The sequence below is a fragment of the Tursiops truncatus genome, chromosome 2 (assembly GCF_011762595.2).
Source record: "Tursiops truncatus isolate mTurTru1 chromosome 2, mTurTru1.mat.Y, whole genome shotgun sequence".
NCBI classification, from domain to species: Eukaryota; Metazoa; Chordata; class Mammalia; order Artiodactyla; family Delphinidae; genus Tursiops; species Tursiops truncatus.
This window is the reverse complement of record NC_047035.1, coordinates 23,467,089-23,483,149: the sequence shown is the minus strand read 5'-3', so window position 1 is coordinate 23,483,149 and position 16,061 is coordinate 23,467,089. Positions and strand designations below refer to the sequence as shown.

General features: G+C 39.4%; 1 protein-coding gene across 27 annotated transcripts in view; it reads left to right on the top strand.

The window, feature by feature from the left end:
- The window catches only part of NRXN3 (neurexin 3), a 1,624,030-nt gene that overhangs the window by 1,422,209 nt on the left and 185,760 nt on the right, over positions 1 to 16,061 (top strand). For all 27 annotated transcript variants that reach the window (XM_019920055.3, XM_019920041.3, XM_019920046.3 and 24 more), the window contains one exon: positions 11,960 to 12,131. In XM_019920055.3, coding sequence (XP_019775614.2) covers positions 11,960 to 12,131 — 172 coding nt within the window. The remainder of the gene's footprint in view (positions 1 to 11,959; positions 12,132 to 16,061) is intronic.

The following is a 16,061-nucleotide window of genomic DNA, read 5'->3' as shown; positions in this document are numbered from 1 at the left end:
TTGTACCTTATCTTTTTGTATTTTACAAATTGCATATATAAAGCATAATGACACTATATGTTTTGCCCAAGATTTATTGCAAAAAAAATTCTCAGTACAAATGACCAATTCACTGCTTTATCCCAGACTGTTCAAATCCTAGTTAGCCTCCCATGGTATAAAAGCATATTAGCACAGTTTTTTCTATCACAACCACATATTATAATTTATATTCATTCATTCACGTATCCATTAATTTAACAAGTGTTTGCTGAGCACCTGTTAGGATCCCTACATTTGAAATACACACAAATAGTTTAGGCAGACAGGTTAGGCAGGTTATACAGATGTAAAGTGTGTAATATGTAATACATATACCATTTTCTATAAATAACTCAGTTGCAACTTGAATACATATGATGGAAACATAACAAGGTGGAAAACCCATGGGTTTTAAAGTCAGACAGACCTGTATTCTAATATTAAATATATATTTTAGTACTCGTGCGAATTCTCAATTGTCTGAATCTTGATCTTTTTAACCTATAAAATTTGGAGGGGGGATTGGAACCAAGATGGCAGAGTAGAAGGATGTGCTCTCACTCCCTCTTGCTTGAACACCAGAATCACAACTAGCTGCTGGACAATCAGCGACAGAAAGACACCAGAACTCATCAAAATTGTACCCCACATCCAAAGACAAAGGAGAAGCCACAATGAGATGGTACGAGGGGCACAATCAAAGTAAAATCAAATCCCATAACTGCTGGGTGGGTGACTCACAGTCTGGAGAACACTTATACCACAGAAGTCCAACCACTGGAGTGGAGGTTCTGAGCCCCATGTCAGGCTTCCCAACCTGGGGGTCCAGCAATGGGAGGAGGAATTCCTAGAGAATCATATTTTGAAGGCTACAGGGATTTGATTGCAGGACTTCGACAGGACTGGGAGAAACAGAGACTCCACTCTTGGAGGGCACACACAAAGTAGTGTGTGCATCGGGACCCAGGGGCAGCGGCAGTGACCCCAAGGGAGACTGAACCAGACCTACCTGCTGGTGTTGGACAGTCTCCTGCAGAGGCGGGGGCTGGCTGTGGATCACCTTGGGGACGAGGACACTGGCAGCAGAAGTTCTGGGAAGTACTCCTTGGTGTGAGCCCTCCCAGAGTGTGTCATTAGCCCCACCAAAGAGCCGAGGTAGGCTCCAGTGTTGGGTTGCCTCCAGCCAAACAACCAAAAGGGAGGGAACCCAGGCCCACCCATCAGCAGTCAAGCGGATTAAAGTTTTACTGAGCTCCCACCACCATAGCAACAGTCAGCTCTACCCACCACCAGTCCCTCCCATCAGGAAACTTGCATAAGCCTCTTAGATAGCCTCATCCACCAGAGGGCAAACAGCAGAAGCAAGAAGAACTATAGTCCTGCAGCCTGTGGAACAAAACCACGTTCACAGAAAGACAGACAAGATGAAAAGACAGAGGGCTATGTACCAGATAAAGGAACAAGATAAAACCCCAGAAAAACAACTAAATGAAGTGGAGATAGGCAACCTTCCAGAAAAAAAATTCAGAATAATGATAGTGAAGATGATCCAGGACCTCGGAAAAAGAATGGAGGCAAAGATTGAGAAGATGCAAGAAATATTTGACAAAGATCAAGAAGAATTAAAGAACAAACAAACAGAGGTGAACAATACAATAACCGAAATGAAAAGTGCACTAGAAGGAATCAATAGCAGAATACCTGAGGCAGAAGAATGGATAAGTGACCTGGAAGACATAATGGTGGAATTCCCTGCTGCGGAACAGAATAAAGAAAAAAGAATGAAAAGAAATGAAGACAGCCTACAAGACCTCGGGGACAACATTAAATGCAACAACATTCACATTATAGGGGTCCCAGAAGGAAAAGAGAGAGAGAAAGGACCAGAGAAAATATTTGAAGAGCTTATAGTCGAAAACTTCCCTAACATGGGAAAGGAAATAGCCACCCAAGTCCAAGAAGCACACAAAGTCCAATACAGGATAAACCCAAGGAGAAACACGCCGAGACACATAGTAATCAATTGGCAAAAATTAAAGACAAGAAAAATTATTGAAAGCAGCAAGGGAAGAACAACAAATAACATACAAGGGAATTCCCATAAGGTTAACAGCTGATTTCTCAGCAGAAACTCTACAAGCCAGAACGGAGTGGCATGATATACTTAAAGTGATGAAAGGGAAGAACCTACAACCAAGATTACTCTACCTGGCAAGGATCTCATTCAGATTCGATGGAGAACACAAAAGCTTTACAGACAAGCAAAAGGTAAGAGAATTCAGCACCACCAAACCAGCTCTACAAAAACTGCTAAAGGAACTTCTCTAAGTGGGAAACACAAGACAAGAAAAGGACCTACAAAAACAAACCCAGAACAATTAAGAAAATGCTCATAGGAACACACATATCGATAATTACCTTAACCAGGAATGGATTAAATGCTACAACCAAAAGACACAGGCTTGCTGAATGGATACAAAAACAAGACCCATATATATACTGTCTACAAGAGACCCACTTCAGACCCAGGGACACACAGATTGAGAGTGAGGGGATGGAAAAAGGTATTCCATGCAAATGGAAATCAAAAGAAAGCTGGAGTAGCGATACTCGTATCAGATAAAATATACTTTAAAATAAACACTGTTACAAGAGATAAGGAGGGACACTACATAATGATCAAAGGATCAATGCAAGAAGAAGATATAACAATTATAAATATATATGCACCCAACGTAGGAGCACCTCAATACATAAGGCAACTGCTAACAACTATAAAAGAGGAAATCGACAGTAACACAATAATCGTTCAGGACTTTAACACCTCACTTACACCAATTGACAGATCATCCAAAATGAAAATAAATAAGGAAACAGAAACTTTAAATGACACAGTAAACTAGATAGATTTAATTGATATTTATAGCACATTCCATTGAAAAACAGCAGATTACACTTTCTTCTCAAGTGCACACAGAACATTCTCCAGGATAGATCTTGGGTCACAAATCAAGCCTCAGTAAATTTAAGAAAACTGAAATCATATCAAGCATCATTTCTGACCACAACGCTATGAGATTAGAAATCAATTACAGGGAAAAAAACGTAGGAAACATAAACACATGGAAGCTAAAAAATATGTTACTAAATAATCAAGAGATCACTGAAGAAATCAAAGAGGAAATCAAAAAACACCTAGAGATAAATGACAATGAACCCCCGATGATCCAAAACTTATGGGATGCAGCAAAAGCAGTTCTAAGAGGGAAGTTTATAGCTATACAAGCCTGCCTCATGAAACAAGAAAAATCTCAAATAAACAATCTAACCTTACACCTAAAGGAACTAGAGAAAGAAGAACAAACAAAACCCAAAGTTAGCAGAAGGAAAGAAATCATAAAGATCAGAGCAGAAATAAATGAAATAGAAACAAAGAAAACAATAGCAAAGATCAATAAAACTAAAAGCTGGTCCTTTGAGAAGATAAACAAAATTGATAAACCATTAGCCAGACTCATCAAGAAAAAGAGGGAGAGGACTCAAATCAATAAAATTAGAAATGAAAAAGGAGAAGTTACAACAGACACCACAGAAATACAAAGCATCCTAAGAGACTACTACAAGCAACTCTATGCCAATAAAATGGACAACCTGGAAGAAATGGACAAATTCTTAGAAAGGTATAACCTTCCAAGACTGAATCAGGAAGAATTAGAAAATATGAACAGACCAATCACAAATAATGAAACTGAAACTATGATTAAAAACCTTCCAACAAACAAAAGTCCAGGACCAGATGGCTTCACAGGTGAATTCTAACAAACATTTAGAGAGGAGCTAATACCCATCCTTCTCAAACTCTTCCAAAAAATTGCAGAGGAAGGAACACTCCCAAACTCATTCTATGAGGCCACCATCACCCTGGTACCAAAACCAGACAAAGATACTACAAAAAAAGAAAAGTACAGACCAATATCACTGATGAATATAAATGCAAAAATCCTCAACAAAGTACTAGCAAACAGCATCCAACAACACATTAAAAAATCATACACCATGATCAAGTGAGATTTATCCCAGGGATGCAAGGATTCTTCATTATACACAAATCAATCAATGTGATACACAATCTTAATAAACTGAAGAATAAAAACCATGTGATCATCTCAATAGATGCAGAAAAAGCTTTTGACAAAATTCAACACCCATTTATGATAAAAGCTCTCCAGAAAGTGGGCATAGAGGGAACCTACCTCAACATAATAAAGGCCATATATAACAAACCCAGAGCAAACATTCTCAGTGGTGAAAAACTGAAAGCGTTTCCTCTAAGATCAGGAACAAGACAAGGTTGTCCACTCTTGCCATTATTTTTCAACATAGTTTTGGAAGTCCTAGCCACAGCAATCAGAGAAGAAAAAGAAATAAAAGGAATACAAATTGGAAAAGAAGAAGTAAAACTGTCACTGTTCGCAGATGACATGATATACCTAGTGAATCCTAAAGATGCCACCAGAAAACTACTAGAGCTGATCAATGAATTTGGTAAAGTTACAGGATACAAAATTAATGCACAGAAATCTGTTGCATTCCTATACACTAATGATGAAAAATCTGAAAGAGAAGTTAAGGAAACACTCCCATTTACCATTGCAACAAAAAGAATAAAATACCTAGGAATAAACCTACCTGGATAGACAAAAGACCTGTATGCAGAAAACTATAAGACACTGATGAAAGAAATTAAAGATGTTACAAACAGATGGAGAGACATACCATGATCTTGGATTGGAAGAATCAATATTGTGAAAATGACTATACTACCCAAAGCAATCTACAGATTCAATGCAATCCTTATCAAATTACCAATGGCGGGCTTCCCTGGATGTGCAGTGGTTGAGACTCTGCCTGCCGATGCAGGGGACGCGGGTTCGTGCCCCAGTCTGGGAAGATCCCACATGCTGCGGAGCGGCTGGGCCAGTGAGCTATGCCGCTGTGCCTGCGTGTCCGGAGCCTGTGTTCTGCAACGGGAGAGCCCACAACAGTGAGAGGACTGCATACCGCAAAAAAAAAAAAAAAAAGAAGAAAGAAAATTACCAATTGCATTTTTTACAGAACTAGAACAAAAAATCTTAAAATTTGTATGGACACAAAAGACCCCAAATAGCCAAAGCAGTCTTGAGGGAAAAAAACGGAGCTGGAGGAATCAGACTCCCTGACTTCAGACTGTACTATAAAGCTACAGTAATCAAGACAATATGGTACTGGCACAAAAACAGAAACATAGATCAATGGAACAGGATAGAAAGCCCAGAGATAAACCCACGCACCTATGGTCAACTAATCTATGACAAAGGAGGCAAAGATATACAATGGAGAAAAGACAGGCTCTTCAATAAGTGGTGCTGGGAAAACTGGACAGCTACATGTAACAGAATGAAATTAAAACACTCCCTAACACCATATGCAAAAATGAACTCAAAATGGATTACAGACCCAAATATAAGACCGGACACTATAAAACTCTTAGAGGAAAACATAGGGAGAACACTCTTTCACATAAATCACAGCAAGATCTTTTTTGATCCACCTCCTAGAGTAATGGAAATAAAAACAAAAATAAATGGGACCTAATGAAATTTCAAAGCTTTTGCACAGCAAAGGAAACCATAAACAAGACGAAAATACAACCCTCAGAATGGGAGAAAATATTTACAAACGAATCAACGGACAAAGGATTAATCTCCAAAATATACAAACAGCTCATGCAGCTCAATATTAAAAAAACAAACAACCAATCCAAAAATGGGCAGAAGACCTAAATAGACATTTCTCCAAAGAAGACATGCAGATGGCCAAGAAGCACATGAAAAGCTGCTCAACATCACTAATTATTAGAGATATGCAAATCAGAACTACAATGACGTATCACCTCACACCAGTAAGAATGGGCATCATCAGAATATCTACAAACAACAAATGCTGGAGAGGGTGTGGAGAAAAGGGAACCCTCTTGCACTGTGAGTGGGCATGTAAATTGATACAGCCACTATGGAGAACAGTATGGAGGTTCCTTAAAAAACTAAAAATAGAATTACCATATGATCCAGCAATCCCACTACTGGGCATATACCCAGAGCAAACCATAATTCAAAAAGACACATGCACCCCAATGTTCATTGCAGCACTACTTACAATAGCCAGGCCATGGAAGCAACCTAAATGCCCACAACAGACGAATGGATAAAGAAGATGTGGTACATATATGCAATGGAATATTACTCAGCCATAAAAAGGAACAAAATGGGGTCATTTGTAGAGATATGGATGGACCTAGAGACTGTCATACAGAGTGAAGTAAGTCAGAAAGAGAAAAACAAATATCGTATACTAACGCATATATGTGGAACCTAGAAAAATGGTACAGATGAACTGGTTTGCAGGGCAGAAACTGAGACACAGATGTAGAGAACAAACGTATGGACACCAAGGGGGGAGAGCGGCAGGGGGGTGGGGGTGATGGTGTGATGAATTGGGAGATTGGGTTTGACATGTATACACTGATGTGTATAAAATGGATGACTAATAAGAACCTGCTGTATAAAAAAATTAAGTTAAATTTAAAAATTAAAAAAAAAGAAATGTAGGTAAAATTCAATTTTTATACTAAATTGTTAGGCTATGTCTTAGAATGAAAAGATAGAACAAATCTAATTTTTTATCGTTTTACTTGGAACTCTGAACACAAGAGTATAATGAAGTTTTTTAAGTGGAATAAACCTTCCAGATCAACTAACTTAGCAGTTCTCAAATCTTTTGGTCTTAAGACCCCTTTAAACTTAAAAAAATGATAAGCCCAAAGAGCTTTTGTTAACGTGAGTTATATCTAGTGATGTTTACCCTGTTAGAAATTAAAACCATGAAACATTTAAAGTAGCTGTTTATTAATCCATTTAGAAATGAGTAATAAGCCCAATTCATGTTCACATAAATAACAATTTTTGAAAAACAGTATTTTAAAAATTACTGATAATGGCATTGTTTTACATCTTTGCAAATCTCTTTCATGTCTGGCTTAATAAAATATAGCTGGATTCTCCTAAATGCTTCTACATTCAAAAAAGAAAAACATTTTAAGGGTAATTGTGGGAATTTGAAAATTATTCTGTTAAAAATACTTGTTGAGCACCTACTCCATCATCCAGATAGTCTGGGTTATGCCGCAGTAACAGACAGCTTCAAATACCAATATTTGGTGGCATAAAGCAACCAAGCTTTGTTTCTCGTGTTTTCCATGTCGACTGTAGTGTGGCTTGTCGTCATTCTCCCTCAATGACCCAGATTGACAAAGAAGTCACTACTAGGAATTTGCTGAGTGCAGTGGTTCAGAGCAAATGGGAGAATTCTGGCAGGCCTCAAACCAGCAATTAAACGGATGGCTCAGTAGTAACACCTGATTTTATTGGTCAACACTGGTCCATTGGCCCTACCCATCACAAGCGGACCCAGAATTTCTCTCTCCTATGAACCCATAATGGAGGAGAACTACCAAAATGTGGTAAACAGTGCCACTGATTACTTTATTTACTATAAGCCAGACTCTGAAATGAGTATGGCAGACCTGATGGTGTCTGGCCCCCAAGCAGGCTCACATTCATGTTGTTATTGTTTTACCACCTAGCACTGAACTCACAAATTCTGTGTGAAGCCTAGAAGTTAAGATATGGAGAACTGCTTCCTTTGCATAGCATCCTGGCACACATTTGAGAGCCCCAGTTCTGTTTCTGTCAGCTGCAATTTTCTGAAATAGCAGATGGTGCATTTTGCCTTCCCCTGGGGCGCTCTGGAATGAATGAAGAGATCGCCTTCAGGGAGTTCTTTATTCCTGAGGATATTTCTTGCCCCTGTGCATTTCTGCTCCTGAAATCTGACCCTGGTGTTGGTAGCATCTCTTGGGTCACCTCCATAGCAATCAGTGCTGTTTGGCTGATGGAGGGTCAGAAAGGTGGAGCTGGACTAATTTGAGAGACCATGTGGGCTCATAAAGAGTCATTACTGATAAAGAATGACTTACTGGCTATTTAAAGACAGCCATTTTCTGTACTGTTCAGTTTTTCCCTGAATGCACTTGAGGATTCTTTGGTAATGTCTTCTGATTTACCACTTGTCTTTGTTTTTAACATCAAGGAGTAACATAGATTGAAGTGATTGCCTTGGTAGCAACTTTAGTGGTGAAGGGTATGGAGTTATTAAAATTTATAGTCATGCTGTTTTTGCACCTACACTTTTGCTTATCTCGGAGAGGCTTATAAAAGGCACCAAGGAATGTGGAGAGAGAGCAACTACCGAATCGTGGCAGGAAATCAACCGTGCAAATGTTGGTTTTTTTAGTGTTCTATTTGCTAAAATGTACATTTATTTTTACAATATTTCTTAATGACAGTGTTGCCAAGCCAACCAGTCCTTGGCTCATGCCACTAGTGTCACCTGCACTAATGGCGGGGGGGAAGAAAGAGGAGAGGTGACTTACAATTATTGAGGTCCCAAAATATTGAGGTCCCAAAATATGCACAGCTTTGTGCCAGGTGCTTCACACATATGTGTTCTCCTAAAATCCTCACTGCCATTTGCCTTTCTCCCTCCACGTGATCCTTTATAAAAGAAACACCAGAAGTTAAACAACCTGCCCCAGGTCATGCAGCTTTAAGAATCAGAGGTATTATTTGAACCAAGATATGCTAAAACCCATGTTTATCATATCGAACCAGTGAACTGCTCCAGCAATCACAGTGTTTTAAATAGTCAAATGATTGGATGGTTTCCTTCTCTTGATCTCATGTATACCTTATACTGGTATAATATTTTATTATTCATAAAGTACTGTCATGTTAATTATAACATTTCAGCCTTATAACAGCCCTCCAAAGTATGTAAAGCTAGTATCCTATCCCCATAATATATTATCAAGAAATGGGTTCAGAAAAGTTAAGTAACTTGCCCCAGGTTAGTCAGGGCTGACTCCAAAGCCAGTGCTTTTTATCCTTCACATCATCTCTTCTCTGGACACATGAGCCAGCACACTTTATTTTCATGGCAGCTGAGCATGATGGATTCAAGCCTGGGCAACTGTTTGGGTATTTGTCACAAAGCTTATAATAAACTGAGACAAAGCAGTTAGCCACAGATTATAATGCCACTGTGGTCCCATGACAAATGACAAGGAGGTTGCAGTAATGAAATCTCATTAGAGATTTCATCACTGCGAGTGAAAAGACCACATCTGAGGTCCAGCACAGGCACATTTACCACTGCAGGAAACACAATGAAACATCTGAGTAAGGGTCTCCACTGACATTGGCAACGTGCTAGCAGGATTAGGAAGACCTCCCCCAAACAGTGATTGCAATAGCGAATGTGTGGCGCCTAAGATAAGGACCAAATATTTATTCTGGCAGAGATTAAATCTTCTCTTTTCCTGAATCTATTATGGATCTTGCAGAAAATCTGCCCAAGAAGATATCTCACTGATCAGCCTACTCTGTGAGCCAGAACTGTACTTTGCCACTGCTGCTGCTGAAAAGCTGCAGAAGGCTGGTCTAAAGGTCTCCTCTCCATCCATGATTAATTAGTGACTGAGGTGAATTGAATCACTAGCAGTCCTTTACATGCATCCAGGATTTATACAGTGGTTTCTCATTGAGGAACAGTGATGCAATAAACAGTCCACATTTGTGGGGTGGGCAGAGGAGCAATGGTGTCTGCAGTCATGGTTTTTTCACTCCTCCAGTCCTTCAATTCTGCTAAAAAGATTATGACTCAGGTTATTATAGCCTTGCTTATTTAGGCACGAGGGTGATTAGGTACCAACACACACACACACACACACACACACACACACACACACACACACATCCTTAGAAGTGCATGCCAACTCTTTAAGAGAAAGCAGAAAAGTCATATTGTCATTTCTGCATTCCCAGAGAATTAAGGAGAAAGAATAAAATGGATCATAATATTATTAATTATGGGCATGAAAGATGCAGAAGAACCGACCATCAGGTTCACTTATCCATGCATCATGTTTTAATAGTAGGTATTTTGTTTAGTGCTGGAGGTGCAGAGATAGGAAAACAAAACAAAACAAAGCTGAGAACACAGTGTCTCAATAAACAGCGATTTAAGAAATCCTGTTTCTTAGAAACTTAAGAAAATGAGTATGTTTAGTCACCATTTGGGGAGGCACCTGAATTGCTTCTCCCAGAGAACAGAACATGGGTATTGCAGACACCATTTTACATTGTGTGCTGTGCTATCAGGGCACAAAGGAAGCAATGATGTCCACCCTGTATCTCAGGATCCCTGCATGCTGAAATCAGCCTCTTTTGATCAGCCTAGATTCCTACTTTTTATGATTAAGGCTCCTAGGTCCTTATTCATCCTTTTATTGGGCACAAGATGTGTTCACATAACTAAAGGAAAATTGGCTAGTTAAGGAAAGCCTGTCTTTTGGAAAAATAAGTGAAGTCTAGCAAACTATATGGAAACCAGTACCTAAAATCTCACGAGAAGTCTCAATTTATTGACTTTAAGCATAGTGAGTGCTTAATGAATAGTGTATTTATGTATTGAATGAATGAATGGATGAACCGAAGTTACTAAACTTGAGATTCAGTGAAGTCTTTCCTATGTCTTAGTTTGTGTGGATTCTGGACTTCTTTTCCCATATCCTCCTCCTTCCTTTCCTCCCCTGCTTCCTCCTTCTCCTTCTTCTTGAATAGAAGGAAATAGAGGGTAACAGAGACTATGTGGACAAATACTGTGACTCAGTCTTGTAGAACATCAGAATCACAACTAAATTTTATTGTTTTTGAAAGTCCAACCGTTTGCCAATAAGCCAGACTCTTAGAGAAATGGAGAAAGATGTTTCTTTTCTCTCCTTGCCCATTTCCTCCTGACACCCTGCGTGCTGATACCTTTCAGAGAGGTTGTGAGCGACTGATTATATCTGATCCGTGAGGTTACTTTCATTTTGTGTCTTCTTCTGAATACTAATGCCAACTCTTAGTCATAGGTTATTAAAGGAGAAGAGTAAGAGTTTTAATAACATTGTTATTTATATTTCAGTGTTTCTGGGCACTTCCCAGGGTGTGGATGTGTCACCACCACCACCATCACCTTCGTTGCCCTAATGTTACTCTTCTGGAATTCATTGTGTTTTCCCTCCCAGAAGTCTATGTAGGGCCCCAGAGGTTCTTTTCTGCTGTGTAACATAAAGCTATAGCACTGAATATGACCTCCTTCTTTGACTTAACCTTAGGAATAGGGCTACAAGTGTGGGAAGGGTGCCAGCTTCTGACTTGGAAAACCCCAGTTCAGTTTCAGTGAGCCCCACTGAGGATACATTTCCTATGTTCTTTATACCTACAGAAAGTATCACCAAGAGTAAGTCTATAGTGCTAGCTGCTATGGTTTGGGCTCCTAACCATTCTGTACCCCTCCTCTTGGCCTTGTTTGCCCCCCAGAGTGCAAGCAGGCTTGCATTTCCTCTTTAATCCTAAATCTGAATTGTGAAGTAACCTACAATTCAGTGTCTGATTAGCCTCTTCTAGAAAACATGCCTAATTCATCTCACAGAACCTTGCAGTGTCATTACTCACTTGTTAGGTAGTTCTGTGGTTCCAGCTTTGATATCTGTTGAGGGCAATCCAATGATGTAACCTGTGCAGTGCAGCCTCTGAGAGCAATTTGGGTGGTTTTATATCATTGGCTTTTATGTTCAGGATGAAAGCCCACGGAGAAATGTAGGATACTATTATTAACTTCAAGCCGACAGCTCTCTCTGGGTACCTACAGATTCATTGTTAGTTGGAGGATCAACTTTAAAGGGAGAAAACCTTGTGGTTAGTGATAACTTGCCTTTTGTGTTTCTTTATTATAGGAACAGGGGAAAATTGGAGTTGTCTTCAATATTGGCACAGTTGACATCTCCATCAAAGAGGAGAGGACCCCGGTAAATGATGGCAAATACCACGTGGTGCGCTTTACCAGGAACGGCGGCAACGCCACGCTTCAGGTGGACAACTGGCCAGTGAATGAGCATTATCCCACAGGTACATGTTTTACTTTCAATGACCAGACTCTCTTTTGTTCTCCCATTCTTACTTCTAACTGGTGATTTTCTCATGACTGTCACCACATCATTAAAACACTGAATATTAGGCACACATTCATATTTTTTTGGTTGAAAAAAGAAGTGATATCTTTCGGACTTGGTCCAGTACAGGGAGCTTCTGGAGACTTACTAACTATGCACTGAACACTTACTTTGTCCATCTGATTAATACTGCTGACTGGCTCATACCAAATACAATGATTATGGATTTTCCGGGGCACTGCAAAGGATGAGCAATGGAGGGAAGGGTACACCATCTCTAAAATAAACTATTGTCAGTAATCATGGAATAATCAATATGAGATCTGGGCTCTGTGGTGTTCTTGAACATACAGATGGCCAGAGATAGCAGAAAGACTGTGAAAGGAAGTTTACTAAACTTGAGATGATGAACATCAAGTCAGAGTAACAATGAGAGAAAAACTACGGGTGGAATTCCATTCATTTCGTTGACTTGGCCAGTTTTTGCTCCCTCACTTACACTAGCCTGCCTTGATTTTCAGAGGTTGGTCCTAGTAGGCATTTTAATAGCAGGCATGCTGGTGTGGGAGGGAGAGGGGCTGATCATCTGTTGAAATTTTATAGTCAAGGAGCATTCACCAACAAACTCCCAGAGCCAGATGGCCAAATCAAGGACAATGGGGGGAAAGGTTGCCTTCTTTCAAAAGATCATTCAAATCATCCCTTAGCTTTCCCTCTCATCTCTCACTTCTACCAGGAAAGAGCCCTGAACCCTGATCATAAAAGTGCCAGGAATGGAAGGGAAAATACTTTAGCTAAAGGCCTTTGCTCCATCATTACATTATCACCTGGTAGATGCAAGAGAATAGCTCAGAATATTGAACTTGTCACTAATGTGGGCATTTATGCTATGTCTAACTCTCTATCTCCTACACTCCAAACGGCCCATCATTTTCTCACTGTTATCTTCTTACTTCCTTTATAGTGAGGTGAGCACAGAGGTAAGGAAGCCGGAAGCACATTTCCAGAAATGTAAGAGCCCTTTAGCTAATAATCATCACACTTGAGAGAAATACGTAAATTTGCCTATTTGTGGCCCAAGAATGTTGAATGACTTGAAGGCTGTGATTATTTTTTCATGCCTAAGTTAGCATTACTTTTCTTTAAATGCCAATTAGAAGTAACTGTGCTACTGGGTTTTTCCTCTGTTAGCCAGGGTCTTCCTATGTCTGCTTTAAGTATTATGGGAGCATTCACAAGGAGCATACAAGACCCCCAAAATACTGAAGCAAAAAGCCCCACCCACTCAGTTATCTACCATCTCAGTCTCTGTACCATATCCAGCTCAGTCTCTGCTGGGAGTCTTTTCACATACTACTCTTAGCACTTCTTAGATTAAGGCACAAAAATGACCGTGTGCATTTATCTTTGAGACTTTGAAGGAAGCCAGAGGTGTTAGCAGCTACTGTGAATTCTCATCGTCATCCAAATGCACTAGACACTAATAGACCTGATTTTTAAATGCTTCTTAAACTCTGGGGGAGGAGCGATGGGAGGAATCGAAATAGCCTAAAATCTTAAAAACTGTTAACTTGTTCATAAGAAAAATCAATCCCTCTCTATGCATATTATCATTGGCCCTGATACTGTTGCTGTAGGGTCTGTTGTGTTTCTATTAGGAATTTCAAAGATTCTAAATTGATGCTAACCACTTGCCCTGAGCCAGTATAGGATTCTGAGTTTGCTGCCAGAAATGAGAAGGCTCTTTAATGGTCATTTTTAAAACCACATATATGTAAGAAAACCAGTGACCCTTGCTGTGTGCCTATCTCTTTGTATGTTTAGTTCCAAATTACGGGTTGCTTCCTATGTTTTCAAAACAGAACAAACCTTTCTTTAATGGCATTGCTTCCCACTGAAAACCATTATTACTAGTAACTGTTGGTAACTGTCATTTGGTAATAATATGTGTTGTTATTACAGGACATGATACAGTAAAGCAGTTATAAGTATGGGCTTTGGAGTCAACTGGCTAGAGTTGGGATCTTGGTGCCATTAGCTATAAATCTGAGGCCCACTAGATTAAGACCTTGAAAGCCCTAAGCACTAAAATATTTGGTGCATGTCCCCACAAATAATTCAAAATATAACAACTATAAACTAAGTGTAAGAATTTCTAACAGTTCTGACTTTTCTTCTCTGATGATCACTATAATGCTTTCAAAATATAGCAGATTCTTCCTCCCCACATTCTCATTTGTTACCCTCTCTGCTTTCTTGGTTCTCTAGGTAAGTGCTTATTCCTCCTATTTGGTGATCCAGTTCCAAACCTTAGGCAAGATATTGAACCTCCCAAGTCTCTGTTTCCGAGTCTATACGATGGGATGATGGTAATACTTACTTTCTAGGGCTAATGTGAATATGCATGTAAAATACCCAACATAATGCTGGGTCAGGTAAGTCAATACTCAATGAACGTTAGCTATGAGGATTACCAAACATTTGAGTAGCATTTTTTGCTATTATATATTCACTCATATAGACTACTTCATTTTGACTATTAAATAGCCTGTAAATTAGGTAGGGTAGGTATTTTTATTCTCCATTTCAAATTTAAAATGAGACCCAGGGAGATATTGTGTTTTTTCTATGAGAGAATAGTCATGAGAGAATAGTAAATGAGGGACAGAACTAGGACCAGAGTCTCCTGTTCCCAGCTAAGCACAATTTCCAATAGTGGTCCCATAGCAAATTGGGGGATATTTTGAAAGATGAATAGATAGAAATGAGCATCTTTCTTGTGTCATCTTAGATTTATTCCTTTTCTTAAAGTATCATGTTCCAAAGATCAGTAACCACACAAAGGTGGTTATTGTGAGACACGGAGTCGAAAATCCTCTTTTAAAAAAGAAAAGTTTTCTTAGCTGGGCTAAAAGACTCATTTGTAATGAGACGAAGCTGTCCTCCTAACAACGATGGCAATGTGCTTCCATGAAGCAACTCAAAGAATACTGAGTATTTAAAGGAGCTGTCACCTTACTCCATTGCCTAGATTGGAAAATGGCTTTGGGAAGTCCAACATTCTAGTTGGACTAGGACTTCCTAGGAGTGGCTCACTTTTTCAGCCTTGGATACCTTATTTTCTCTCCCACCTGCTTCCCTGTGCTACTGAAAGGATCCATTTTGCTAAATTTAAAGCTCCATTAGAGCAATCTGGCAATATTTATTTAATTTATTTTAAACGATAAGATCAAAATAACCCCTGTATCTAGGTATCAAAAAATAAAGCCACCTGGTCATGCAATCTTGACACAATTTCTGCAAAAATGATATATCCATTCTTTTTCCAAGCCATTCTGTTTCATCAATAGTGATAAGTCTATAAGCCAACAAGAGGAGTTCAGTTGTGCTACTTGTCTATAGCTAACGTTTAAACAGTAGAGGAATATAACTCCTACAGAATAGTCACTTACGTCATCTCACTCAGAAGGCATGCTCTCAGGAAACCGTGTCTGCTCTCCAGGTCCCTGTGCACCAGGATGAGTGGGTCAACTCCAGAACCTTCTCATACTCATTTATAGGATTTTATGTGCCTCTACTGAAACATCCCACTGTGAAATATTTAGAAACCAGCTGGGCCCATGGCATGTAGCATTGACTTTTTGTGAATCAGGAAGGATCCAAAATGAAAATACTTCTATAGCCATCAGAATCTTGTATCACTTAATTCTGGGAGATATAACTCAAAAGCAGCTTCTTTCATTGAACCTGAAAATAGAAAGGCTAAGGAACACGAGAGGGAAATAAAAGAAGAATCAGCCCAGAGTTATCCAGGCACTGACAAATGTTCCTTATAAAGCCTCTAATTGCTGTCTTGACACAATGCAGTGGAGGGGACAAGAGGGGG